This window comes from Trichoderma aggressivum (genome assembly GCF_033847375.1).
Source record: "Trichoderma aggressivum f. europaeum strain CBS 100526 chromosome Unknown scaffold_006, whole genome shotgun sequence".
In the NCBI taxonomy this organism is placed as follows: domain Eukaryota; kingdom Fungi; phylum Ascomycota; class Sordariomycetes; order Hypocreales; family Hypocreaceae; genus Trichoderma; species Trichoderma aggressivum.
The window spans coordinates 542,156-569,573 of record NW_026946372.1 but is presented as its reverse complement, the minus strand read 5'-3'; the positions used below and the strand labels follow the sequence as shown (position 1 = coordinate 569,573).

The 27,418-nt window shown below is 52.1% G+C and overlaps 7 protein-coding genes across 7 annotated transcripts; 1 reads left to right on the top strand and 6 right to left on the bottom strand.

Moving 5' to 3' along the window:
• Positions 1-1,138: 1,138 nt before the first annotated feature.
• Triagg1_2428 (uncharacterized protein) lies at positions 1,139-4,538 on the bottom strand (the record flags this gene model as incomplete). The annotated part of the gene is made up of 2 exons (XM_062896608.1): positions 1,139-1,306; positions 1,368-4,538. The coding sequence occupies 2 exons, from the start codon at positions 4,536-4,538 to the stop codon at positions 1,139-1,141; spliced, it is 3,339 nt and encodes a 1,112-aa protein (XP_062758640.1).
• A 2,001-nt stretch (positions 4,539-6,539) lies between these two features.
• Triagg1_2427 (uncharacterized protein) lies at positions 6,540-8,684 on the bottom strand (the record flags this gene model as incomplete). The annotated part of the gene is made up of 1 exon (XM_062896607.1): positions 6,540-8,684. The coding sequence occupies one exon, from the start codon at positions 8,682-8,684 to the stop codon at positions 6,540-6,542; it is 2,145 nt and encodes a 714-aa protein (XP_062758639.1).
• A 788-nt stretch (positions 8,685-9,472) lies between these two features.
• Triagg1_2426 (uncharacterized protein) lies at positions 9,473-11,573 on the bottom strand (the record flags this gene model as incomplete). The annotated part of the gene is made up of 2 exons (XM_062896606.1): positions 9,473-10,180; positions 10,236-11,573. The coding sequence occupies 2 exons, from the start codon at positions 11,571-11,573 to the stop codon at positions 9,473-9,475; spliced, it is 2,046 nt and encodes a 681-aa protein (XP_062758638.1).
• A 1,402-nt stretch (positions 11,574-12,975) lies between these two features.
• On the bottom strand, positions 12,976-16,461 carry Triagg1_2425 (uncharacterized protein; the record flags this gene model as incomplete). Its single annotated transcript, XM_062896605.1, has 1 exon — positions 12,976-16,461. One exon carries the CDS (start codon positions 16,459-16,461, stop codon positions 12,976-12,978), a length of 3,486 nt encoding a protein of 1,161 aa, XP_062758637.1.
• Positions 16,462-17,569: 1,108 nt separating this feature from the next.
• On the bottom strand, positions 17,570-18,031 carry Triagg1_2424 (uncharacterized protein; the record flags this gene model as incomplete). The annotated part of the gene is made up of 1 exon (XM_062896604.1): positions 17,570-18,031. The coding sequence occupies one exon, from the start codon at positions 18,029-18,031 to the stop codon at positions 17,570-17,572; it is 462 nt and encodes a 153-aa protein (XP_062758636.1).
• Positions 18,032-22,158: 4,127 nt separating this feature from the next.
• Triagg1_2423 (uncharacterized protein) lies at positions 22,159-23,490 on the bottom strand (the record flags this gene model as incomplete). The annotated part of the gene is made up of 1 exon (XM_062896603.1): positions 22,159-23,490. One exon carries the CDS (start codon positions 23,488-23,490, stop codon positions 22,159-22,161), a length of 1,332 nt encoding a protein of 443 aa, XP_062758635.1.
• An 814-nt stretch (positions 23,491-24,304) lies between these two features.
• Triagg1_2422 (uncharacterized protein) lies at positions 24,305-26,316 on the top strand (the record flags this gene model as incomplete). The annotated part of the gene is made up of 2 exons (XM_062896602.1): positions 24,305-25,615; positions 25,669-26,316. 2 exons carry the CDS (start codon positions 24,305-24,307, stop codon positions 26,314-26,316), a joined length of 1,959 nt encoding a protein of 652 aa, XP_062758634.1.
• Between the last annotated feature and the right edge of the window lie 1,102 nt (positions 26,317-27,418).

The window sequence follows — 27,418 nt, the reverse complement described above, 5'->3', positions numbered from 1 at the left end:
CCCTCGGGCTTCCACATGGGCATCCAGTCTCATGCACTTGCTCGCATCATCATTCATTAATCCATCCATCCATCCACACATGCTTTTGCTCAGAGTGTGGTTTGGGCATGAAAACCAACGGGCTTCATTGGGCAGAACCTCGCCAACCCTCCCCTCGCCAGATTCCGAGGGGGGGCACATGTTTGCTCATTGCGCGCAGCCCAAAGATGATGATGACGGAATTTGATGCCAATCGTTGTCCGCCCCTTGCATGTTCCTTGCTTTTCGTTTTCCGTACCTGCAATAAGATGGCAAGACTAAGTTGCCGACTTTGCCCAGATCAGCGGCGCACAATGAAAGCTATCCATGAGAGCAACCACTTCTAATCCCCCAGCCTGATAGATTCCAGCATCGTCATCCAAGTTGCTCTTCCTCTTTTTCTTTTCCTTCTTCGAGACCCCTTGCAAAGCTCGCTTTTGGCAGCTCAACTCAGTCATCGTGTCAGTCACCCAAGCAACACAACACAAACATCACACATCACAGCATCTTTCATCAAGCCCCCTTCTAAAGCCGTAAAATATGCCATTTTGCTAATTCCTTACATGCCTTTCTTTGCCCTTCTCTATTGAATTGGAGATTTCGTGCCTTCATGCCAACTTCCCACCCCCTTTCGCCGCCCAACACTTTCTAAACCGCCCGTAATTCTACATTCGCTCGTCCACTGTCCGAGTTTTTAATCTAATATACATTGGCGTTGGCCCCCAGTCCCATCTTTGCCCATCTATAGTAGCAAGACGGCAAAAACAAACTGAAGCCTTCTTTTTTGACCTTTTTTTTTTTCTTTTTTGGTGCTTTTTTTTATACAATGAGTAGGAGTTATTCTGTTCCGCCAACCCCCTCAGAATCCATCAAAATTCAGAGGGGAAAATTAAACGCCCAGCTCATGCACCCCAAGGCAGCATCGCGGCCCTTTTCGTGCGTTGCGGTCCGGGAGGTGAAACAAATGAAAAAAAAAATGATGAACATTTATAGAGTTTGACCTTTGGATAATGGATAAAGCATCTTGCTTCTTTCAAAAATGCTTTCCAGGGTGAGAGGCATTCAACCACTCCTCATGCTTCGCGTAGTTTCCAAGAGTATGCTTCATGACTCGTCGGCCTTAGTCGTCGTCTTCCTTGTTTTCGGCATCCTCCTTCTTCTTCTGCTGGGCCTTCCACTCGCAGATCTTGCAGGTGTTGGCCTTTTCGCGGTCGATCTCGGGGAAGACGAGATTGAACACTTCAGAGTACCAGTTCACGGCGTGACCCTCGATGCCTTCCTTGATTGTCTATAAAGAGAGAAAGGAGTTAGCCATGTTCCATTTTCTTGTAGTAGTGTTAACAACGTACCTGTGGGAGCTCCAGCCAATCCGACATGTTGTCCTTGGGGAAGATGATGGTCTTGCATCCCGCTCTTCTCGCCGCCACCGTCTTCTCTCGCAGCCCACCAATCCGGAGAACCTTTCCGGTGAGCGTAATCTCGCCCGTCATGGCCACCGTCGGGTTGACCGGGGTGTCCAGGGCGAGCGACAAAAGAGACGTCGTCATGGTGATGCCGGCAGAAGGGCCGTCCTTGGAAACGGCGCCATCGGGAACGTGCAGGTGCATCTTGGCCTTGTCAAAGAAGTGGTTGTCCTCAAACTGGTTGACCATGAATGACTTGGCGTACGAGTAGGCAATGGTAGTCGACTCCTTCATCACGTTCTTAAGGTTTCCGGTAATCTCCAATCCGGGCCGTGAGCTGGGTCGAAGGGGCGCCTGCAGGATCGACTCAATGTACATGGCCGCACCACCCATCTGCGTCCAGGCCAAGCCCATGGAGACTCCGGGCGGGCTCACGTCGTACAACCGATCCGACGTAAAGACTGGCGGTCCGATGTAGTCTGTCAAGTTGTCCTTGCCGATGCTGACGTGAACGCTCTCCGGCACTTGCAGGGCCTTGCGCGGCTTCTCTGTAGTTTCGCTTTCGCTGGCCTCGGTGGCGGCCTTCTTTGCACTGCCGTCCTCGGCCTCTGCAGACAACTCCTTGGCCTTCTCCGCAGCGGCGGCCTTGCCTTCTTCTGTCAGGGCCTCCTCTTCGGGCAAGGCGTCCTCTCCCAGATCCTGGACAATCTTTAGTGCCGATTTACGGTAGACCTTTTCAATCTGCTTCTTGAGATTTCGGACACCTGATTCTCGGCAGTACGACTTGATGAGCTCTTCGATGGCTTCGTCGGTCAGCTGAACGTCTGCATCCTTCAGACCGGCCGCTTCCTTGGCAGCCGGGGCGAGGTACCGGTTCGCAATAGCCTTCTTCTCGTCCGCGACATATCCAGACAGGGTAATGAGTTCCATGCGGTCCAGAAGAGGTCTAGGGATGGTGTCGGTCATGTTGGCCGTGCAAACGAACAAGACCTTTGACAGATCAACCGGAACGTCCATGTAGTGGTCCAAGAAGGAGCTGTTCTGCTCAGGATCCAACAGCTCCAGCAGAGCCGATGATGGATCTCCCTGGTAGCCTCGCCCAATCTTGTCAATTTCGTCAATCAGGATGAGGGGATTCTCCGTCTGACACTTCTTCAGTGCCTGGATGATCCGACCAGGCAGAGCACCGACATATGTTCTTCGGTGACCCTTGATTTCCGCCACGTCGGTCAGACCTCCAACGCTGAATCGGTAGTACTCTCGGTTAAGCGCCCTGGCAATGGACTTTCCGATACTCGTCTTTCCTACACCAGGAGGTCCAACGAAGCAGAGGATTTTGCCCTCAACCGAACCTCGGAGCTTACCCACGGCAATAAACTCCAAGATTCGATCCTTGACGTCCTGCAGTCCATAGTGGTCCTCGTCAAGGACCTTGACGGCGTTCGGGATGCCAAAGTTCTCGGGGCTCCTCTGGCCCCAGGGGATCTGAGTGAGCCAGTCGAGGTAGTTTCTTGTCACGTTGAATTCCGAGGCAGCAGTCTCCAAATGAGCCAGCTTGTTGATCTCCTCGTCAAAGACCTTGCGGACAGGGTCAGGCATGGCCAGCTTGGCGGCCTTTTCCTTGAACTTTTCAACCAGCTTATCCTTGCCATCCGACTCCAGGCCGAGTTCCCGACGGATGCCCTTCATCTGCTCCATGAGCCAATACTCCCGCTGGCGTTTGCTGATCTTACTCTCAACGTCCTTGGTAATCTTGGACTGCAGCTGCGCGTTCATGAGTTCCTTCTTGAGCACAATCAGGGCCTTTTGCATCCTCTCCTCAATGTTCATGCAGGCCAGGACTTCCTGCAGCTCATTCTGCTCTCCAGAAGAGACGGCAGCGGCAAAGTCGGCCAGCTTAGCAGGCTCCGAGGTGACGTTTCCGGTGGACTGGCTCATTGAAAAGGTGGAAATCTGGTCGCGGAAAAGATTGTTCATAGTAGCCACCTCCTTGAAGACGTTGACGATTTCGTTGGTCACGGCACGGATAACGGGGCTCTTGGGGTCGTAAGGCTCGTCCACTAGGTTCTCCACGTTGACCAGGCTCACGGGGTATCTCTTGAGGAACGAGGTGGGCTCGTACTTTTCTGTCGGCTGCTCCGACTTCTTCTCCACGGCACTCTCTTCGAAGCTTGCCACCACATCGCCCTTCTTCTCTTGCTGGGCATCCTCCTCAATGGTCTTTTGGGGTATCGGCTCGGGCTCGGGCTCCGTCTTGGGCTCGGCCTTGTTCGCATCCTGTCCTCCAGGCGCAACGAGACTGGACAGCTTGATTCTCCGGTGGGGGTATAGGATGGCCGTCAGAGCGCCCTCCTGTCCGTGAATGGGGAATGCGCTCGTGATCTGGGCAAAGACACCGGTATCGTACACGTCGTTGACGTTTCGAATCACGTCATCGTCCTCGTTCTCATCCTTGAAGAGAAAGGCTCCCACATACGGCTGGCCGCGCTTAATGGACTCGGTAATGGCAGTCGCGACATTGGGATCCTTAATCGTAATGGCCTTGTAGAAGCCCGGGAACAGCGGCCGCCGGGCAATGGGGATGGCCAGGACTTGGGGATACACCTCTGGGATGACGGGCTTGGACAGCGCCCTCTCGGCAGCTTTGCGACCTCGCTTCCCGCCCTCGCCGCCGGATCCCTCACCACCCGCGCCAGACCCGGCACCGGCACCGGCAGCACTTCCCGCGGCGCCGCTGGGCTTTCCGTCCTGCGACTGCCCGCCCTCGCTCTTTGCAGACGAGGCTACTGAGTCGGCGGTGGTGGCCTTGGACTCCTCCTTGGCACTGTTCTCGAGCTTGGCCTTGGCCTCGTCCTCGTCCTCTTTCGGCGGCTCGACGGCAGAATCGAAAAAGTTGTTGCCCTTGTCCTTTTCCTTGCCCAGCCTCGCGCTTGTGGAGAATGCCGCTCCCGGCATCCGGGGTCGTAATCCGGGATAGCGACGGCCGGCGATCTGCGTGGCCCGGAGAGCCGAGCTCAGCGTCCATGCCCGGGGAATCGAGTCGGACAGCACTCGAGCTGGGTGTGCGGCCGAGCGCTCGAGGATCAGGCGCCCAGAGGCTCGTGATCGGGGCAGCATGGCGGAGTCGAAGCTCGAGAGTCGTCCAACTACCGGGATTCGGGGGTTTGGGTGGTTGTAGGTAGTATTAGAAATCCCACGGTGATGAGACGGAGACGGAGACAGGGCACACGAGAGAGAGGGCGAGAACTGGAAACGGTCGCAATTGTTCAGCTCTTGGTCCTCTTAGCAAGCCCGCAAGAATGTGCCCGTCGTGAGCATTGCCGGGTTGAAGGTGTGTGTGACTGAGTAATGGAGAACAAGGTAGAGATGCAAGTATTACAGAGCCGTCAATGCAGTTAATAATCCACTGGAGGCAGCTCTAGGCGGCATCTGGCTACGACACGGCCGAAAATTCGAGGGGCCTAGTACATTCCATCGGCTAAACCGCGGGAGAGGGCGGCTTGGTCCAGTGACGGCACGCGGGGACCTGAGCGAGGTAGCAGGTACGAGCGACCGAGTGCGGAGCTGCGCGAGTGGCGGGGTATCTGCCGCGAGGACTGACGTACGTTGGCATGTATCGTCTACCAAGTCAAGCAAACAGAGAGATATGGGGATAAACCGCCGGAGATGTCTTGCGAAGGCCTCACCTTGTACACCCATGCAATGCAAAGGCTGTCAATTACGCTCAACAGGTCACTACACTGCTCATACCGCCTCTCCGGAGACATTTCCAATACCCAAGCATCAAATCTACACCCAAGTGGGCTGCTGCGGGGCACGTCACAAGCGCTTCTGTAGCACTCGCTCACCTTAATAATCCGTGGCTCATTTCATCTCGACATTAATAATGAACAATGAGGCTTTAAAACCCTCCCAAGCTTGCCGAACAGGTATCAACAGCATTACGTATTTAAGCTAGTGAGTAACGGGATTGGCAATTAGTGATTGATATAGCTCTATGCCTATCTGGTTCACAATTGCTCGTGGAGTTGGTTGATCTTTACGTAGGACAGCCAGCATCAACAATATCCAGCTACCGGGTAGCACACAAGCACATTGAACGTGCAACTATGTAAACAGTAGAACGTGCATATCCTCCGGTTTTATTCCAGATGTCAAGCTCCTGAAGGAAATCAGGATGAATACCTTGTAGACATCTATTGCGCCATGAATTAATTCACATATATACCCCCAACCTTTCAATGACAAGCCGTATGGGAACAGTATGTTGACCTACAGATGGTCCACTAACATTGAATGGCTTTAAACTCCCTGGCATCTAAAAGTGTATGGATCAAGGATATCATACCCAGGTGCTCACTTCAGTTGCCAAAATGACCATAAGATTCACACTACTCAAGACGAGATATCTCAAAAACGCACGCTAGGTACATTCAAGATATGCCGACAAAAAACAAGGAAACAAAGAACCTACAAGACAAGGGAACAAGGAGACAAAGAAGCAAGAAACAAAGAAACAAAGAACCAAGGAGACAAAGAACCGAAGGAGCGACAACACAAGGTGACGCAGATAACAAAGAAAGCAAAGACACCAAAAGACATCTTCCCAAAAGCTTCATCCTCCGCTAACACATGCCATGTCGCCTCCACAGAGTCCATCCAACGTACACCATCTTCCATAACCCCCTCCCCTTGATGTCTCCCAACGGCATCTCGACTTGTTCCCAAGGCCCCCAAAGACTCCGCCGCTGCACCCAGCCCTGCCAGGATAACGACCATGTCTCCGGAACCAGCCGCATTGCAATCGAGACCTTCTTCAGCTACGCCGCTGCCTCCGACCCTGTCGGATTAACGACCATGCTGGAAGATGGCTCGACCGCATGCGAGCTGTTAGTCGAGCCAACTGACTGCTCGCTGCCCCCAGCCCTGCCGGGTTGACGAGTATGTCCTCTGGCCGACCAGCACTCGGTCTCAGTCACCGTTCGCCTCGTGCCCATGCGACGTATAGGCTGCCCACTGCCCCCGGCCCTGCCAGGTTAATGGGTGTGCCTTTGGTCGAATGGCCCTCGGCTTTGAATCCCCTCCCGTCATGTTTCTCCCGTACCATCATCAAGGCACTTACATCTTCCGTTCGTAATCAGCCACGCATGGGGTGCCGTCCTCGTCAAGAAACAACAGCTTTTGCCTGGTATCCCGCCTGGAAGACCGCCTGGAACGCACAACTTGATCAACCGAGGGCGAAGCCTTCCGCTCTCGGCGGTTCTTTTGAAGCGGCTGCTTCTGCGGTGACGGCGTCTCCCGCTCCCTGCCTGATCGTCTCTTGTCGACTCGTTGCCGGTGGTTGGCCCGAGACTTGCCCTTGGATCGTTTCGAATCCACCGCGTCGGCAAAAGTATCCTTGGCTGGAGGCTGTTTAGCATCTCCTCGTGGAGGCGCTTGGCCGGCGTCGGCAGCTCCCGGATGTTGATTGGGAGGTGAATGGCCGCTCGCACTTGGAGCTGGCATTTGCGTCTTCTTTCGGGGCCATTGCCAGTTGGCCGTGTCCTCAGCATCGTCACGGGGCGCTGCAACTGGAGACACGCCACGCGAGCTTGAATCTGATGAATCTGATGACCATGGATCTGGTGGCGCATCATACACATACACACGCCCATCGAATGGCTTCCTAATGGGTGAATCAGGTACCCGGAAACAGTCGGGCACTGAACCGTGGTCAGTCCTGGGCCGCTTGTCTCTTGCTTCATCTTCTGAATCGTCTGGCCTTTTGCGCTTCTCAGCCCGCTTCGACTTGTCTCGACTGGCAGCACCCCTTTCCGCGTCACTGTTTCCATCACTCTCGCCTTCTGCAAACGGGAACCGTAACGGGGGGCGGCCGACGTGCCAAGACAGTCGAATAACTTTCTGCTTTTGGACAACGGTATAGGTAGGGTAGAAGCCTTCCCTAAACTTTTGGACTGCGTCGTGTCTTCGACAGGCTTCAAGGATGCACGCGTCTAAAGTATCCTCCTGGGACTCGCCATTCAGAACCGGGTGCTTATGCACGCGCCTGAAGATGTTCTTGGCTTCGTTGGAAACAATCTCTCCCGCGTTGATTTTCTCGCAAAGCTCCTCAATCTTCTTATACACTTGAGAATGCTGTCCCGTTGGCGACAAGGGTTGCGATCTGTCGCCGGGAGTTCCTGGAGATGCTTTGCGTGACGACTCTGGCTTATCGGCGTCACTCTCTTGTCGCCTCTTTTGTTGGGATCCTTGTGCGTCTTCTTCATTCGTGCTGTCTCTCACGGTCGTTTGAACAGGCTTTTGCGTAGCGTCCTCGCCTTCTGCATGTGGGAACCTTGTCTGAGAGTCGTAGAATTCTTTAACCACTTTTCTAACCTTTTTCCTCTCAGCACCGAGTTTTTCGAAGATTAGTCGATCTGTACGGACCACTCTGTGTGATTGACAGGCAAGAAACATGCAGCCGTCAATGGCAGCTTCCTTGGGATTGTCTTGCGTAATCTTATCCTCGTCCATGCGTCTGAATAGATCCTTGGCTTCATTGGCAACAGTGGCTTCCACATCAATCATCTCGCAAAGCCTATCAATCACTTTGTACGCCTGCATCAGATCCTCCCGAGCCTCATGATGCCGTCCGCTTGACGATGTGGGCCGCGAGCCGCCCGGGGCTCCTGAAGACGCTCTGCGTGACGGCTCTGGCTTCTTGTCTTGTTCGGCCGCCTCCGTAGGGCCTGGAGTGGCTGCGGAGGGATCGTCCTCTATACCCCGTTGTCGGCCTCTACCCGTCCACTTTGCGGAGCGTTCATTGCGTTCATCTCTGGCGTAGCCATCGAAAAAGGCAACAATGTTGTCAAACGATGGGGTCCGGGCGTATCTCCTAAAGGCAGCCAAACGCTCCAACTTTGTGTCGTTTAGTGATCCCGGTGGCCTCTCTGTATCTTTATAGTCATCCTCGTGGCAGACCCTGCAGGCCATGAGGGCGGGCTTGTACCACATAATCGCCTTGATATCACTCCATGCCGTTCTCAACTGGTTAATACGCTTCTCCTTGCGTTTTTCTAGCGCCGAGTAGAGCTCTTCCTCAGTGTCGCATTCATCAACAAGTTCGCAGACATCGCTGTGGAATTCCGGTAGGTCTTGTAGAGGCAACGTTTGAGTATTGAAGCGGTCATGAAGAGTGGTAAAGAGGTCCTTGTGCTTGAAATTAAATTTTTCGTAGGGCCAGCTCCATGCAGGATCGCGATAATTGGGAACTGCGGTGTTCATTTTGAAGTGAGGCAAGAAAGTGGTGAGGCTGGCATGCAAGGTACTGACTGGAGGTGTGTGGAAGAAAGCATGAAGACACATGGGAGCCGTTTGGGAGGCAACCAGGACATTTATACACACGCGAAACAAAGGTACGGATCACATAGCCTACACGGACCTCGTAAACGCTTGTTTGGCCTTTGTGATGCGGTGCTGGAGCCCCAATCCAATAGGATTGAGCCATGGGTACTACTAGGTAGGTAGGCGCCAGGTGTTACGGATGGAAACTTGGTGATACCAAGCGGGTATTACAGGAGGTAGGCAGTACCTATCGATACATCCTAAAGCACTGGTCAGTGATTCACATCTTGCTCGACTGCGTTGGTCAGCTTGACGGAATCACGCAGCTCGAGCTCTTCCAGTGGATGGCACAAGTCGGTGATGAGGCTTGGTGCTGGGCACATGACCCGGTGTAAGCGCCCAGGCTGTTCAAAGAAGTGGATGGATTTCTATCTCTGGTGCACAGAGTGGTACAACTGACTGTACGGCTTCAAGTGTCATCCTCCGACTCGTTTCCAGGTTTCCTTTGAATGTTGATTTTATGTCAAGATACCTGTACCCAGCAAGTACAGGTAGGTTAGTACCTACTAAGGTAGCATCTGGCTCACAAAGGAAAGACGAGAGAGAAAGGAGAGGAATCTCGAACAAAGCAAGAAAAGAACAAGTACATTTCCACTACCTAACATGCATGTAACCTACCTACCTATCTTTGTTACTACATGTAACCTCCACTACCTGTACAACAAGTGCTAAATCTCTGCATCCTGGTACGTAAACACGTACTTCTCACCCAAGTCGTCGTGCTTCTTAAGCGCCTCCACGATCTGATCTCCTGTAGCCCTTTCCTCGGCCGTCACCGCCACCATTAGAGAAATCTTCTCCAATACCTCCGGGAGAAATTCGTCATCAACTGCCTCCTTGACTTTCCGTGCAGCCTCACAAACAATACTCTCCCATTGAGCCTGTGGCCCTGTGGCTTCAGGGGCTTCCTGGCCGCGTCTTTCACGCCGGCAAAAATCCCACACCAAGGGCGGTGATTGTAGTTCTGGCAACGGGATTTTGCGCAAGAGAAACAGCAAGACAACGCCAAGGGCAAAGATGTCGCCAGGGGCCCCGCGTGTACCGTCATTCCCGAATTCAGGCGGGATATACCACCGCGTTCCACCGCTATCGTTAGACCCGGTCGTTGCACACCCGAAATCGATGAGAACCGCGCCCCTCTCCTCGGAATAGAGGATGTTGGAGGGCTTGATATCGTTGTGGATGACGCCTTTGCGGTGAATAAAGTTGACGGCATCAATCATGTCGAGCAGCACCTGTCTTGCGTCGATGCTGCCCAGGGTGCAATACGGATTTCCCTTGCTATCGATGCAAGCTTCCAGGCTCGGAGCGTCAAAGTACTCCAGATAGAGCGCCAGAAACCTTGCGTCGAAGCCATGGATGCTGGCAATCGCTCGCTAGAAAAGCATTAGTACGTAGCATGTATAAGGACTGGAGATGGCTTCAACTTACGTGTTCGCTCACTTTCATGTGAATCTTTACTTCCTCGAGCCAGTTCTCGCTTACAACGTCAAGACCCATGCCTTTGCCATCTTCACGATCGATTTCCGAGTGGCTGCGCCACACTTTGACGGCAACAAACCCCTTCGCGACGTCCGAGTGTTGAGCCTTGAAGACGAGCGACTTCCGATGATCCGCTATCTTGTCTCTGCGGACAAGCGTGTAGTCCTCCTCCTCGACGGCGTTGGCCACCTTGACTCCATCATGCAGCTTGAGCGCTTCCAGGGGATGGCACAAGTCGCCGATGGGGTTCAACTTGGGCCCTAGGCTGCTGCTGGCCGTGGGCCCGCTTCCAGCAACGACTTCGTCGATAGGCGGCTTCGCCTGGATGACGGTGCTGGCATCTGGCTCTTCTCTCGCCTCCTTTGTCTTGGGCTTCTTGGCTGGCAGGGGGGCGGACAGTGACGCCAACCCCTCGAGAGCTCCCCTCTTCCGTTTCGTCGTCGGCTTGCGATGCTGCGGGACCGGGGACATGTACCCGCGTGGGAAGACGGTCATGTCGAGAATATGCTCGCCCAACCAAGAGATGCTGTATTCGGCCGGACCAAGCATGGCTCCTTCACAAGACTCGATCCTGATTGGTACCTCCCTAGGAGGACTAGACTGTTTTCTGACCGTGATAACATGTTGCTCACCCCGTTTAGTCTTGTTGACCAGCATGATGGTATCAGTCTTCGGATCGAATATGACCTTCATCGTAAATTCTGGGGCCTCCCCTTTGTTGGCAGAATCCTCTTTGTCCAAGCAGAGGCGTACCCTCACTTGAAAGCCAATCTCACATTCTGTCTGGGCAAGAATCAACGGCTTTCTCGTGGCTCGAACATGTTTCTTTTTCTTCATGCCATATTGGTTCACGATGAGCTTGATGACATTATCCCTGGCCAGTGTGAGGGCAAGCCTTTGGATGCTCTGCCGGCATGTCTCAAGAGCAGATTGCGTAGTGCGCTGTGCAGTGGCAGCCTCATCACAAGACCCTTGGCCCAGTTCATAACCAGAAGCATGACCGCTTGCTTTTCTGTCGTCAGCAGGGAGGGCGAGGCCCTGTGCTGGAGCGCTCTTGACACTTGCAGGTTCTTCCTCCCACGACCGAGCGCCTATCGTGGCCAATGGTGGTGGGCAATGAACGATGGCGATAGCATCACTGGAATAATATTCAGGTACATATGTGGACTCAAACAACTGTTCCGTTTCTGATGGAAAATCCAGTGGCTCTTGGGATTCTGCAGCCACACTCGAGCCTCCCGGCGACGCTGCTGTCCAGGTCTGGAAGGATTTGTCGCTGCTTTCCATGGCGACCTTGACTTTACCAGACGTGAACGGGTTGAGTATTGTCTGATGTTGGCCAAGACACTTGCTGAACGAAGGGTTCCTTCGGAACTGCTTGGGGGAAAAAGAATCAATAGTTGAAAGAATCTTATATGAAAGTGTTTGTATATTGGGTTTCTTGTCGATGAATCGGAAGAAAAGCACGATACAGGGCCAATATATACTACGAGCAGAAGACTGTCTACACTCATCATAAGAATCAACACAAGGTCTTCTACAAGCAATCCGGGACAAAAAGCTCCAAAATGTGTATACGGAGGTCACAGCTACATGTGCGTACCCGAATACCGCCACTCTGTGTGCCGTAGCCCTCTCATTGCCTACCATCACCATTGGCCCTGGACGTTTCTGCAGTTCGACCCCCCCCTCGGAAGTTTGTTGTGAAACGCTGCGGTTAGCAATCGTAGGCAGGGGGGGATACAGTGAACGGAGTGTTTCCATCACCAATTGGGGACCATCACACAAGGCAACCCAAGAAAAGGTCACACATATTTCCAGTTCCAATGGCAGATATACGCTTGCCAGTGGGAACTGTCGCACGAGGCGGATGGACGGCCAAACGGGTTCAGTTCTGGTCAAAGAGATGTGCTTGACGTCTGACGGGAATTCGTCGCACAAGGCGGATGGATGGACACAAAGGGTCAACTTTGAACAAAGAGATTACGGGGGAAAGTATCGTGACTATTAGCCGCCGTGGTCGTGACGTGACGTGGCTTTGTTGCCGTTGAGGTTGGTCCTTTGTTCGATTCAGTTCTTTCATCAAAGCAAACAGAACGACTGGCATCACAGGACCGAGCAATACGTGACACTAATTTCATCTAAGTCTTGTTGCTGCCTAGATGACGTATCTTTGAAGTCTCATTCTGAATGGCCCATCAGGAGACGAACGTTTGGTTTGAAATTTATCAAAGATATTTTAACTCCAAGGCTGCTATCTAGTATCTCGTCTTTCAAATTGAAAGTTACGTGAGTGATAAGTAATGAAACCAACTGTAAGTAGTAAATAATGAAAAGAAAAGAAAAATATGACGAGAGTAGCGGAAACCAGAACCAAATATCAATAGTAGCAGACACTCTGGTATTCAATGTCTGAGCACTACTATCGTATACCTTCCAGCCCGTGTGCAATAGACGTCATGCTTGGATATGTAAATGGCCAGAGAAGCCTTTCTTTTTTCTATATATGCTCATCATTTCATGCTTGTGATATTTCCTACTGTACATAAGCCTACACGCCCCTAATCTCTAGATTACCCAAAAAAGGTTCTATGCTGAGACTTCAAAACCAAACATGTCATGTGCCAAATGTCTTTATGCCCCCTGTTACACTGCAGAGACTGCCTCTCAAAGAACAACTCGTTTCCTTTCATTCGCCTCTTTCCGCGCTGTCCTTGGGCACCGTCTTCTCTGCCTTGGCAACAGATCTCCGCATATCACGAGCTCGACCCCTTGACACGCCGGGCACAGCTCGCAGGGGGGTTCTCAAACGCCTTCTCTGCTGCCTACTACGCTGTGACCGAAGTTGTCTTTCCAGCGTCTTCTTCATCCCCTTGAGCTCAGCATGTGAAAAGGGCCTGAGAATCTCCGTAGCCCTCTTCTTCAGGCTTGCTTTCCGGTTAACATCCCATCCACCAGAGAGATGTTCGAAATCCGTATTGGTAAAGGCATAATGCAAACGAGGATAAAGCCTCTCAATCTCCCTCAGCTTGGCAGAGACGTCAGCAGACCAGGCAGCCAACTTGCGCAGCTTCAGCCACTGGTGCTGCAAGCTGAGGACAGCGGCATTGGAAGCCTGGAGCACGCGAGTATTCTTTAGATGACGACGCTCCTGAAGACTTCTCTTGCTGGGGTTCCAGCCACGCCAACGCGGCATGAGCATGGTTTCACACCAGCGCATGGCGGGCTCCCACTGGCCCATCTCGGCGAGATATCGAATCAAAAGATTCCAGTTGTTCCTCGTTAGTTTGAACCCAGATGAAGTGACCTGCTGGACGCATTCAAGCAGGCCCTTTCCGTTGTTCTCTTCCCTAAAAGTCTTTGCTACAATCGTCATCGGTCTCGAGACGTCGTATTCGTGGACGGGGTAAACACCCGTAGCCTGGCGGCGCTGAGCCCGACCAAGGACCCTCTTCCAGGTTTCGTCCCACATCCTGTGTATCTGGCTGAACTTCCTGTCCTTCAAGTATCCCAGCATGAGCGCAGAAATCACCTCGGGAGGGAACGGCTCGCCTCCCCTATGCTTGGGGAACATGCTGCTGTACAAATTCATGGCTTCTTTGGCCGTCGCAAAGTCTCGTAGCTCGACTAGAAGCTTGATAGCGCGGCCGATGCTCTTAGTCTGCTTCTTCAGGTGCCGAATATCACTCGGAAGCGTCGAAACAGCGTCGGCATCTCGTCCTCTGGTCTCGTGAATGAGCATAGAGCGCAGGTGGCTGACGAATTCCTTGCCAAGCTGTCGTGTTCGATTTGAAGATGGCGTCTTTCTAAACGAAGCCTCGGCCAGTGCTACTTTGGCATTAAAGTTCATCGCCTGACCTGCTTTGAGCAAATGCGTGGCGAGAATCTCGACAAGCCCAAGGTCGCCGGTCCGAACAGCGCCGGCCATGACAACAGCAAAATGTTCCGGCCCAACTGGAAAGAGTTTCTCTTTGTAGGCAGCCCGCAAGAGACGGTAAGCAGGTTGTACCTGATCTACCCTGACGAGCGCCTGCAGGAGAAACTCGTGCGTCTGGTGGTCCCATGTAAGGTCAAACGACTTCATCGCCTGAAGCAGCTCATAGCATTTGTTGAGTCTCCCTTGCATGCCGTTGAAATGGATGAGCTGGTTCCAAATGGCCGTGCTCGTTGCATTTCGTTCCGCCAACTCCATGCATATTCTTTCCGCCTCCATCAATCGATCATTGCGACAGTACACCATGACCAAAGACATGGCCATCTCTTTCGATACAGGGACCCGGTCTTTTTGAGATCGGTTGAAAAAGGCAAGCGTTGTCTCCAAGTCGCCCTTCTTGGCAGACATGGCCATGATGTGGGCATATGTAAAGGAGTCGGGGCGGTACATGCTGCGAATCTCATTGAAGCAGGCCACCGCTCTATTGTAATCCTGCGCTCTCATATAGCACTTCAACAGCGTGTTCCAAATATCAAGATCCGGTTTGACTCCATGCTGATCCGTCATGATTCGAAGCTCCTCTTCTGCCCTGGTGACGTCGCCAACCTGCGCATAGGCATTCATTGTGCTCCTAAAAGCTCTGGGTTTTCTCAACATGCGCGGATACTTGGCCACATATCGCCCCCATAGCTGTTGAACGGCCTGGACATCGCCCACGCCAGCGTAAAACTTGAGAAACTTTTCGTATCCCCACTGATCCAAATCGCCCCAGACACGATGCCAGTCCTTGTAAATCTCTTCGAGTGTTGCAGCGCCGGTTGGATAATGTAGCTCAAACATGTGCTGAAGCAAAGAGACTGGCGGATGCGCACCAGGGAGTCTGCGATATGTCTTGTATAGCTCTGAAAGCCAAGTGACGTTGGAGGCAAGCTCGGGCTTGCCGCGCCAGGATTCCAGCACGTGAAGGAAATAGTCTTCGTACATTTGGTGGTCGCTGAAGAGTTCCAAGATGGCAGCCGCTTGCCTCGGCTGACAAGGATGGGCCAATGCCAGCTCTGCCAACTTCCGCCGTAAAGCTTTCAGACCCAGCTTCGTCGTCTCGTAGATGTTGATTGGGCGCATCGCTTTTATACCCTCCGTGGAGAGATACTGTTCGAAAGAGAAGAATAGCTTGTCCAAGCCGGGCAGGTTTTCGAGTCTTTGCAAGCGAATGGCATCAGGTCGGCCAGCTGGCTCGAACTTGAGGCGAGATGCGTAGAATTCCAACCATACCCCTATAAGCATGGCCCATTTCTCATTGGCGATGATATCGGCCAAGACGTACTCAAGACCACCGACTAGGCCCTTGAGGTCCATTCCAACCTTTAATCTATTAATGGCATACTCCAGATCACCGGATCGCATAAAGGCCAAGACACCCGCAGCGAGAAGATCATCATCCCAGCTGGAAACGGGAACCTGGCGGAACAGCGAAATAGCCCTTCCAATCTCCACTATGCCGCGGGATTTAGAGAGGTAGATAACCATGTAGCGGCGGAAGTCAGCCTGGTGCTGTTCTTCCAGCCTGCAGTATAAATCCCAAACATCGTGAAAGCGTTCCTCGCCTTGGTGTGAAAGCATGTCATGTAGAAGCGCTGCATTCGACTGCAATCGAGGCGTGTGTTTTGCGCGTGTGGGAGCTGAGCGGTGGGAAACTTGGTCTTGAGAGGCAGCTTTCGAGTGATTGTTGAAATGATGTGAATCCCTCGCCACGGGTGCTCCATTATCTCTCTGAAGGGCTTGGCTCCCCACCGAAGAAAGACATTCCATGGATGGTGGGGTCGAGGTGCTGGGGTGGAATACAGACTCGGAGCTTTGCGAGCCATATTCGGCGGTAGCAGTGGAAGAAGTGTAGTGCCTTCTTCTCGCAGCGCCGCCAGATTGGCTCCCTTCCTGAGGCCGCGGGAGGCGTGGATACAATCGCCGTAGGAGCGAGTATGTGGCGCTTGGATATAGAAAATCTAGTAAAAAGGCTGAGGCGACTAGTCCTGCCTGCAGCGGGCGGGTGGCATTCTCGACAGGCTCCGTCTCGGGGATCCGGCCCACGGCAGGCCAGATGCTCGAGAGCTCAATGGCAGATGCGCCATGCTGCCAGAAGCCCGTGTGAAGCTGGCGGGCGCGCTTGGTCGAGCGGGTCGGCTTCGGAATGATACGCTGGATGTTGCATGATTCCAGACTCGCGGCCGCGGTTCTTTCGAGCATTTGTCCTAGCAGGCGCCCCGGGTCGCAGACGGCCTGCTAGTATGCGATGGAGGAAGCGGCGATGGCCAAATTGGCATGCCTCGGCCGGCAGCCAGACGGTAAAAACGAGGTTGATGTTGATGCTTGTCGAGGGCAAATGCTGGGTGCGGGTCTGCGGTCGGTGTTGGTGAGGCCAATCGTCTCTGGAAAGCTGGTGACTGAGGATCGAAGCTGCAAACAAGACATAGCATTCAACGGCGCATGAGATGCCGTCCGGAGCTTTGCAGGCCGAGGCGGAGGTGCGTGGGAAAAGGCACGAGGTTTAACGCATCCTCACACTTTTAATCATGGTCTGATCAAAAAAGATGGTTCGGAGGAGCCACCAAAGGTCCGGGTGGGTCTCGGAAACGGGCGAGCAGTCGGCTGAGTCAGCTGCTGCCAGCTGCCAGCGGCTGCAGAGATAACGATAAGGGGCCCCGCCTACAATTAAATGGCCTGATGTGAAGGAATCAATTGCTACAGACAAGCTGCTAGAAGCTGTTAGCGCTACGACTCTGCTAGTGGGAGGTCAAGGGTGCTGAATAGCCGAGTCAGAACGGGCAAGGGAAAAGACGAGGGAAAACACGGACTTTGTCACTCAGGGGCTAGAAAGAGAGTCGCACGACGAGAACACACAAGTATCAAGCTTTAAGAGTTTTGGATTGCACACTATTAGTTACAAGCACACCGCTCAGTCGGGTGTTTTTTTTTGTTTGCTTCCCGCCATCATGAGGGGGGCAATTACATGGCAACCTTTGCCAACGGCCGGGAAGAGAAATGGTGATTAAAAGTACTCCGTAGAACAACAGGCAAAGAAGAAAAAGAAGATAAAAATCAAAAAAAAAAAAAAAGAAAAAAAGAAAGAGCTCGTGGTTAATTGTCCCAGAAATTCAGTCTCAAATGTGACTTCCCGTGCGATGCCCATCCCAAACACCAAAAGTAAACGAAAGAAAAAAGCAAGTGTATGTTTTCATGTCCCTCCCGTCATGGTAGTCATATTACAGGTATCATTCCCCTCCAGGTCATATGCAGTAGTTGGCGCAGGCGCTCATCAAATCAGAATGTGGTAGGTGGTGATGATGTTCCCATGTCAGCAGGCCTTGCCGTGGCTGGTCTCCTCGTCCGAGAGGAACACCTCGTTTCGTAGGCTGGAGAGGTGATCGACAGGTCTATGGAGTTCCTGCTCCACGCGAAGCCCGCGGCTTCGGCTCCTCATCCGCGGCGGCTGCTGTTGAAAGGCCTCTGTGTTGGCGGGCGAAGCATATCTGGAAGGGCAGTGCTCGCGGCGCTTCTCCCTCATGCGGTTGTGCAGCATGAGTCTGTTGGCAGATGGCTTGACGGCAGGAGACGAGGTTCGAGAAGTAAGGCTGAAGGGAGAGACTGATCGTCGACGAGAGCGGCCCCGGAGCGTGCTTGATTCGTCCGGGCGCAGGTTCTTGGAGTTGGGAATGTTGATGTTGCGGTCACGTGTGCGCCCTCGGGAGCCATCGAGGTCCGTGGGAGGGACGACAGTCATTTTGATATCGCGGAATGCGTCGCCAGGAGGTGCCATTGTAAGGTTGATGGCGATTTGTGAAGAGCAGGGTGTTGTGGTGTAGCTGATGGACGAAAAGTTGGGGAGATGGAACGTCTTGTAGAAGGACGGGTGCCAAGTAGAAGCCGAGAGAGCAAGGGTTCAGTCAGGTCCCGTGCATCCGTCGCTCGCTTGTGGTGAAATATGGAGTCTGGAGTCTGGAGTATCTCGTACTCGTATGAGGTGTGGCGTAGAAGTACTTGTACTGTACAGGCAGCAGTACTCGTACGGGTAGGTAGAACAGGTTGAGCAAGCGGAAGAGAACAGGAATTGATTGCTCAACCAGGAGCAGCAGACGTGGGCAATATAAAGGCGAGTGCTCGTATGGGGTCTTGTGGTTGTGCCGGGTTTTGAGCAAGGGCAGGTGGCATGAATGAGAGCGGCACTATTAGAAATGGTCTCCCGTGGTGTTTCAAGCCCCCGCCGGCGATGGATTTGGTATGGATGACTCGTACTAGAACAGAAGAGAAGAGAAGTCAGTTGGAGAGAAAGAAGAAGAAGAAGAAGAGAGCGAGCCAGGGGTTGTCGGTATTGGTACTAGCCGTACGGAGACGGAGCACGAGAGTAATGGAACCTGGAAACAATTTATAGAGTTCCAGGGATCCAATCTAGCTGATGCTGCCATGCTTGTCCGTGCTCCAGGGTCTGACAGGGGGGGCGAAGTGCTGTGCATCATCCCGGCAAGAGCCCGCGGGGGTCACCTGAGCAGGCCCAACAGCAGTAGCCTGGACAAAGCCTGGGGTGGCCTAATTAGCGGATGCTAGCGCTGGAAGTGGTGCAGCTTAGGGCCTCGGGCGCCAAAAGACGGGGCTGGACTGGGCTTCCGAGACGGCCGGCCATTGACTTGATGGTCCATTGTGTTGGGTTGGATTGATTCACGGCAACGAGGAGACAGACCAGTGTGAGTAGATGCAACATGCCGAGGACATTGCAATTGGTACTGTGCTGACTGGCATGGATGTAAATCATTGATTGGGCCGTCTTTTTGTTGATGACACAGTGAATGCTGGAGGCCCAGGCTGGGTGAGCATCTGATACCCTGAGCATGTACTTGCATGTTCGTGCATGTGCATGTACCGTAGCGAGTGAACGTGAGTGATCCATGGAATGCTGCTTGGCCGTGGGCGCAGAGAGAGAGAGAGAGTGTGTGTGTGTGTGTGACAGAGCCCGTCACTGCAGATCGTGACACAATTCACAAGATGCTCCAGCGTCAAGTCAGCCAACAGCGTCCCAATGCCGTCTGCCGTCCAGCGCCACTCATCATAGCGTGTGACGCCGGCCTGCATAACCAATTTGACTTGACGCACCGCTGCAAACTGCAAACAATGCGGCTGTGGCTCGCCTGCTGGGCCATCCAGGCCAAAAGATTCACCAAAGCCTCGTACGCAGGTGGAGGGTTGGGAAACATGGAATTGGCTTTTGCAGCGTCCATGTTTGCTCGTGTGCCTCCGCTCGCTGATTTAACCGCGAGGCATCGAATCGAATCTCTCCTCGTCACCACCACCAGCTGAGCTATCTTTGGGGGGCGCCATCACAACCTCCCCCCTCTTGGCCCAACTGGCCTGTGGTCCATCCCTTAGCTCATCAATGCATTGATTGCTACTGTAAAACTGCGAGCATAACCTCAAGTGCTTGCCTTGATCGCGGGCAGAGGTGGCGACGCACTACTGAACGGTATGGATGCTTGGTCAGGCGTTCACATTGGCCGAGATAACTACAATACAGCGCTTTCCAACCAAGCAGGATCCCAAGCGAGAGGCGGCAGACGTCCCGACCAAGCCTTATAACCGGACGGAACCTTGACACCCCCGGACCCAAACAACCGGATATGAGCATCTTGAGCATATCGGCCCCTCATCCATCATGGCGGAACGCTGCTACTACTGTCTATCAAATCACCAAGCAAACCAGCCAGACGGGAATCAGCCACGTCATCTCCACTTGGATGAACTCTGCAGCCTCTGATGCTGTAGTTGGGTTGCTGAGTGCAGCAGTTCAAGCTTGCTGCGATAAGCTGATACCTAGCCCTTTGTTCTATTTTAACCTCTCGCGCAGCCATCAGCCCTCTTACGAGTACAAACGTGGTCTATCTACACTGTATCCGGAGGAGGCGGCTTGGCCATGATCCAGGGAGATGGACACACCATGTAACGTCCTCCCGTAGCAACGGAGGTTGTACTCCCACTGACTGTATGGATGACATGCAACAAACCTACTCATCTTCCGTATTGATACAGTGATTGTCGCCCCGAAAACTCTACGCAAATGAACGAAATCCTTCCCAGCATGGGGATCGAGATGACCGGCCGCTCCAAGACGTCAAGAGACAGGGACGATCAAACCACCAGCGCCCAGGATGCCTTGATAGCTCTCCGAGCTAACGTTAGTGCAAGCTGGGGTTCACCGAGTTAGTCTCCTTGGAACGCAGGCACCCTTCGGTTGGGTGTTGATGGGCGCCACAGCGTAGCATTAGCCAAAGTATGACAACGGCCATGGTTGGACTTTTTGACACATTCTATCAGCCCGGTTTTGGGCACGATTTCGCCTCCGCTTGCCCTGTGGTTTATCGGCTGTTGGAGCAGCACGTGCATCTTTGCCGGACAGAAATCGAGGCCTCCCCAAGAGGAGAGAGGAGAGAGGAGAGAGGAGAGAACAAGTGAAAGCTGCTTCTTGCGCCCGGCCGCGTAGCACAATAGATTAGATTCCGCAATTCGAGTGGGTTAGCGCCCGTCTAGTTTACGACGAGTGCGCCGAGTAAATGAGCTGGAGGCAATCCGAACGATCTGTGCTCACAAAGCTTCCATTTGCCTTCTGTGTCAACAAAAAGAAGAAGAAGAAAATTTGGGACTCCCTGGAGCAGCAGGGGGCAGGGGGGGATCTACCTAGTACGTAGCTCCAAGACACGGACTTGGCCGTCCTGGTAGAGAGATCCATCAAGCTGGCCCCCTTTTTTTGGTCCTGCTCTTTGATTTTACGGCCTTGGGGTTGCAAAAGTACTGCAATTCCGCGCCCATCGAGATCCAACGAAAAGGCTGTCCGTACTCGTATATATTCGATGGAGCGCAATATGGAGTCCGTTGAACATGTGATGATGGCGGCCTGCAAATTGAATTAGCGGAGAACCTGCCAAGACTCCCCATTTACAACCGGCCTGATTCATGGGCTGCGAGGCCTCAATGATGCTCTACTGTACATCGAATGGAATGAAATGCTGGCCGAGCTTTGACCGTTTCTCGTAGGTCTATTAGAGGTACCTTGTTATCGTCACAGCTTTAATAGTGGAGCCGCAGACGGCAGACTTGAGCTGCTGCTTCGGCTCAGCTTTGCTAGATATTCCGCTTATAATCTGATGCTGAATTGCAGCCAAGTGAGTCAAGCAGCATCTCTTCTGCAAACCCTCCAGAGAGGAGCATGACCTGCCTTTTTGAGTAGTTGGGTGCTGCGCTTCGAAATTGGAAGCGTACAATACTTCCAAGATTCTGTTTTCAGAGTCTGGATTCCAAGTTCTTACAGACTCTAGCCTACGAGGTAGGTACATGTATGCTGGGTGTATATCAATCAAAAACCGTTGGCAGTCTGCCAAGTACTCTCAAATATCTAAATACAAAAACGCTCAATGGGTATCTCAAAATATCAAATGCTATCAAATCATCAATCACCACAATGCCCTCACATTGGCTCATCCGTCTACGCTCACCTAGAGTCGGAGAAGAGTCTGACAAAGACTTGGCCGAGACTGCATCAAGGGAAGCGCCGTTCGTTGTTTTCTTCAACCTGCGCCGCTGCACCCAGCCCTGCCAGGATAACGACCATGATCTCAGAAATTTACAACTCTTTGGCGCTGCTTGAACTGCGCCGCTGCACCCGGAAACCCTGCCAGGATAACGACCATGTTCTGCGTCTAGACACGCCATCTCTCATCAAGCTACGCCGCTGCACCCGGCCCTGCCAGGATAACGACCATGCTCTCTGTTAGAACGCCGTGTCAATGTTTCCTTCGACCTAACCGCTGCACCCAGCCCTGCCAGGATAACGGCCATGATCTCGGAAACTCAAACTCCCAGCAGCCTCATACTCCAGTCTTTGTCTTTTTCTTTCAAGCCTCACTAGATCAAACGTGACTTGCCCGAGGAATCCAGTTCCCAGAGCGTAGATGATGTCGATCTCCTCGAAGACCTCGTGTTAAGAGTATTCCGAGGAGATTTTCCGTGCAAAGTTTGCGATGTGGACTTTTGTAGTCGTTGCTTGCGTCTTCCGTTATTGCTTGCTCGCTCCTTTGGCACCTTTTCTGAAGTTCCCCGAGCTAGATGACTTGCTGATCCGTCTTCCGTAGAGCTAGCAGGCGAAATAAGAGATGGTGGTTGTGGCACATTCTCTATTTTTTGACGCTTATATCCATTATCTTCTTCTTCTTCTTCTTCTTCTTCGTCAGGCCTGGACCTCTTCCTTGATACGCCCGCGTCTGCAACTTGCTTTATAGATGAAGGGACGTGAGCAGTCGGAGAGGTCGGGGTAGGCGAAAGCGGATTCTCCAATTTTCGACGTTTGGGCTCATGGATGCTGACATCCTCATCCTCATCCTCATCCTCATCACTGAATCGGACCCTCTTCTTGGCCGAATTTGAGGTGTTGCTTTTGGATAAAATACTTGATGGCCTTCCCAGCCCATCTTCCATCGCCACAGTCTCATTTGCGTCCACAAAGTCCTGTGAGTCGTCATCAGAGTCGTCGGTATCATCGTCCGGTGCAGGTTTAGAAGACCCGTATTTAGACTCATGCGTTCTCGGAGGCTTATAACCCCAGTCTACGTCGTCGAAATACTGAGTGCCATTTTCTGTGAGATCTTGAAATTCATATTCATATTCCTCCGGTTCATTAGAGGGTTCATAGTCCTCCGGGTTAACAGGGGGGGGTTGAGTGACCTCCCTGATAAGAGTCTCCGTCTCGTCTTCGATAGATATTCCCTCCCATTCTTGAAGAGAATTTTCTTCCATATGGTTGTGTTTCTCCATGACTGCTTCTGCTTCTGCTTCTGCTTCTGCTTCTGCTGCTTGTGCTGCTTGTGCTGCTTGTGCTTTCAGCTCGAGGGCATAGTCCCCCAATACTCTGACAAAGCGTTCGATGCAGTTGAAACTGAAGATGACATCGGTACCCTTGAACATATTTATCAACAAGGACCGGAGCTCTTCAAGTCGTCGTTCGTTTAATTCCTCGAATTTCCTCTCAAAATCTTGTTTGCTTTTGGCGTCCTTTGCTATCGTCATAGCTGTTCTGAAATAGTCTTGCTTGTTAAAGATCGGAATGGGGAATAGGTTGAATCGCTGCCAGTATTCTCCCCAGAGATGATCAGGGCTGCGCATGCCACGAGGAGCAGCCCTGCGCCATTGGGAGTTTTTTGTCCTCTCATCGCCCGGATACGGCGCGTCGAACATGCCCATGGTCGCTATATCTCGTATCTATCGCTAGATTCGCAGTCGCAGTCGCAGTCGCAGTCGAAGTCGGCTTGGAGCGATTTCCGGGTGCTATTGAATGAGCCAGAAGCGTTTTCGAGTCGTTTTTAGATAGCCACGGTGTTGTGATTGTGTTAAGAGGAGGCGTAAGAGCATGGAATCAATGGATTCCAAGGTCCAGCCACTCCGCAGCCTGACGCTTAGTCATGGAGCTCCACCTACATTAGTACCTACCTAGTAGGTACCTTTACGGTCGTTAAACGCTGTGGTGGGTCACGGCGTGGCTTGTGTATCGGTACTTGTACAGCATTACTAGGTAACAAAGCGTGCAGCAACTCACACAAAATTTGAACACTGCAGGTCGTATCAATACGTATTGATTTTATCAGTCCATGTCTCTAGTAGCGCTGCAGTGATGAGCTGCTGCTCATATTGTGTCCATACAACAAACTTGCATCCATCTACAAGTACGGCAAACATATCCAGTACAGGTACCTTACCTATAAATCGGGGTCGTATCTGACACTAAGGAACTGTCCGCTTTTAGTGCCCAACGTGGCACCAGATAGCGCCTGGTGTAGCGTCGGGTTTCATTGTATGGACGTGTACACGTATGGAGCTATAAGTTGGTGACCCTGGCGCGTTGTGCTCTTTTTGTTCAGTGCTCTCCGACAATGTGTACAAGGACGTATGTACCTACATATAAGTTTGAGGTCGCAGATGGGATTTGATAAATCAAGCTCCTGCAGCCTTCAACCTTACCGACTAACCATACAGAGTGTTCAATTCTTCTCATCTCAGCATGTCTGAGCTCAACCAAGAATCGACCCAATCGGCTTCTTTTGTCACCGCCCAGTCGCATTTCAGTGCTACTACCACCACCTGTTCTCATTCCTCCTCGCAATGGTCGTCGACTCAGATAGACCCTCGCGCTACAGGAGTGGCTGAAGCGCTGGGGACTCGAAACTCCATTCTGACATCGTCTCAGCCTAGTTTCGGCTCTACAACGCAGATAGAGCCACGCGTCGTTGCTTATGAAGCCGCGTTGGCTCGCAAACGAGACCGCCAGGCTCAGATATTGGCTTCAACAGCCCCAACCATCAAGCAGATAACTACGCTGCTCACTAGGGCACTGCCCGATGTGCCCGATGCTCGAATGATTGTGGCATCAACTCGCTTTCCCAACGAAACGAGTCAGAATTCGTCCATTATACCCCTCTCATACAAAGCCAAGAACAGAGTGACGTTCGGCGTCATCCAACAAGCCCAGGACGTGGACTTAATACTACATCTACCATTGGAAGATAATTATACAACAGTTGACACTGGAATTGAATGTCAGATTATCTACAGTCCTGGGAGCGATGATTGCCTTTTGGTAAACCATGCAGAACCGCAGCTACGCTTGACGAATTTTAGTTCCTCTTCGAATCTCCAGCTATCAATCATGCCAGGAGGCAGCCATTTTATCCAGCCTGGCATGTGGAGAATATCTATAGCCAGTGGTAGTGATGACGATGAAGATCTCGAGGAGCATCATCTTGCTGAGTTTTTGCTATTCGGGAGACAATTTAGCGTTTCAATTCACATAGCGAATCTCTCATTGAAAACAAAGCGGGGCATTGACGACGACGCGGAAGCGCTTATCGGCAAGAGACAAAAACGAAATGATGGCTTGGCAGAAACTGCCTCTGTCCAGCCTACAAATACAACGACTATGGAGCCAAGACCTGTTACTACTGCCACTGAGATGAACAATGCCCCCGATCCATCTCCATCGTCCCCTGTTCGACAGATTTCCGACAAAATCAATGTCCCGCTTCTAGATCTCGCAGATGGAGAGACAGCTGTTGTCCGGGCTTTCCGAGATAGGACAGACAGGTCTCACTCTCAATCGCTATCTGCAGCAAAAGGACCAGCCAGGTATCGACTACGGCGGGTTAAGCAGATTGCAGTTACAAAGTCAGCGGTTGTCTTTGCTTGCAAACATTCTGCTGTGTCTGAGCCCGTAGTTGCAAAAGTCCTTCGATGCAATAAAGATTCGCCTAGTGATCTCAGAAACTCTGCGTTATTGTGGAAGAGAGAAAAAGAGACACTTGAGAAGCTAAAGCATGTGAGTCAAACCGCCACCCCTTTGCCTACATACTCCTTTCTAATCCAGCAAAGAGGAACGTTATAGCGCTCAGGGCATTTGATGGACGCATGTTTGCAATGTACTTGGAGCCTCTTCCGCCATCCCTGTATCGAGGGCAAGTAGCAACAATGCCAATATCCGACATATCTAGAACATTGTATGATATTTCATCTGCTCTGGTATACTTGAAGACGGTACCAATGGTCCATAACGACATCAAGCCACGCAACATTACCTACTCTCCTCGCCGTGGTGCCATTCTTATCGATTTTGGATCGGCTACACCGACCAACGAATGGAACGCGGGAGGCACACCTTGGTATCTGCCTCCAGATCTCATTGACGACAGTTCACGTGGATTGCCAGGAGATGTATGGGCATTGGGCATTACGATGCTCTACTTGCTTGGCAGGATTGGTCATCCGGAGCAGAGCTGGCCCGGCTGGCCCGTTTACGAGCTTGATAATGATGCTACACGAAAACGAATGGAAGACTGGTTGGAGCATATTTCAACCACTAGAGCCAAGTTGAATCCAGTGAATATGGGAACTGGAAGAAAAAAGCTCGAATACATAGTGTTTAAAATGCTTGAGAGCGACAGCGAGTTTCGAATCGACGCGGAAAGTATCATTTCTATCCTTGATTCGTCAACGAGAGCTCCATTGCTGCTGGCGGCTTAAGACAGGTGTTAGTTAATGATCATATACCCACAGGATTTAATTATAGGATATCTAGAAGTTTTGAACAAAACTATATCAATTTCTGCATTTTATTCGTTCACAGAGATGTTATCCCGTTTCACTTACATCTTGAGCAAATGTGGCTTGAGTGCCGTGATTACATAACGTATATATGCCTAAATTTCAGACGAGCCAGCCATCAAACAGTGCACTCCTCTGTGGCGCAATTGGCTAGCGCGTCTGACTGTTAATCAGGAGGTTGGAAGTTCGAGCCTTCCCGGAGGAGACGCGGATGGCCGTTTGTCTTTTTGCCGCTCATCTTGTCTTATCATGGTTCTTGTTGTTTGCCGAAATGAGTACCTTGGTAGTTGTTTCGTTTGGCTCAACCAACCAACCAGCTGACTTACATGGCTAGACGAAGATGGTTGTGGTGGTTGAGAACTAAATGGTAGGTATCTTTCTGTATGCATGTGTTCAACAATGAAGAGAAAATAGGTAGCAGTTGTGCTACTTCTTGGCCCGTTCATTGTCTGTCTGTCTCATGTAGCATTGACCCGTTTTGCCACAATTGTTGGAATGACACACACACAAACTTTATCAACAGGAGAAGAAGGTCCATGGATCTATCCAACTTTTGACGCTCCTCGTATTTATAGGTGGTAGCAGGCAGAAGTCCCTGCCTAAGGCCATTGATCCACTGCGGCACAGTCACTACCTCTAGGCAACCACTGCAATCTGTGTGAAAGGCCTCCATGGGTCCATCCATCTTTGGTCGATTGAAGAACATGTACTCGTACTTCCGCGATACACACCTGGTACAAGCCGCCCCTCGTTCCATCGCCACCAACCTTGGCTCGTCTCAGCGCGTCCAGTGGCCACAAGAGGCTCCCCGTCACCCCACCCGTCTCGCATCGGCAGCAGTCACGCGGTTCCGCAACTGGAGCTGCTACACCTGCCCGATGTAGCGCGCGGTAGATTCTCTGTATCGCCCTGGCTGGGCTGTGACTCGTCGTTTTGCGCTGCTGGGCAGGCAGAAGAGGCAACCAGTCAGCAGCAACTCAAGTCATCTGGGCCATCCGTCGCTTTTAGTTTTAGGTGACTA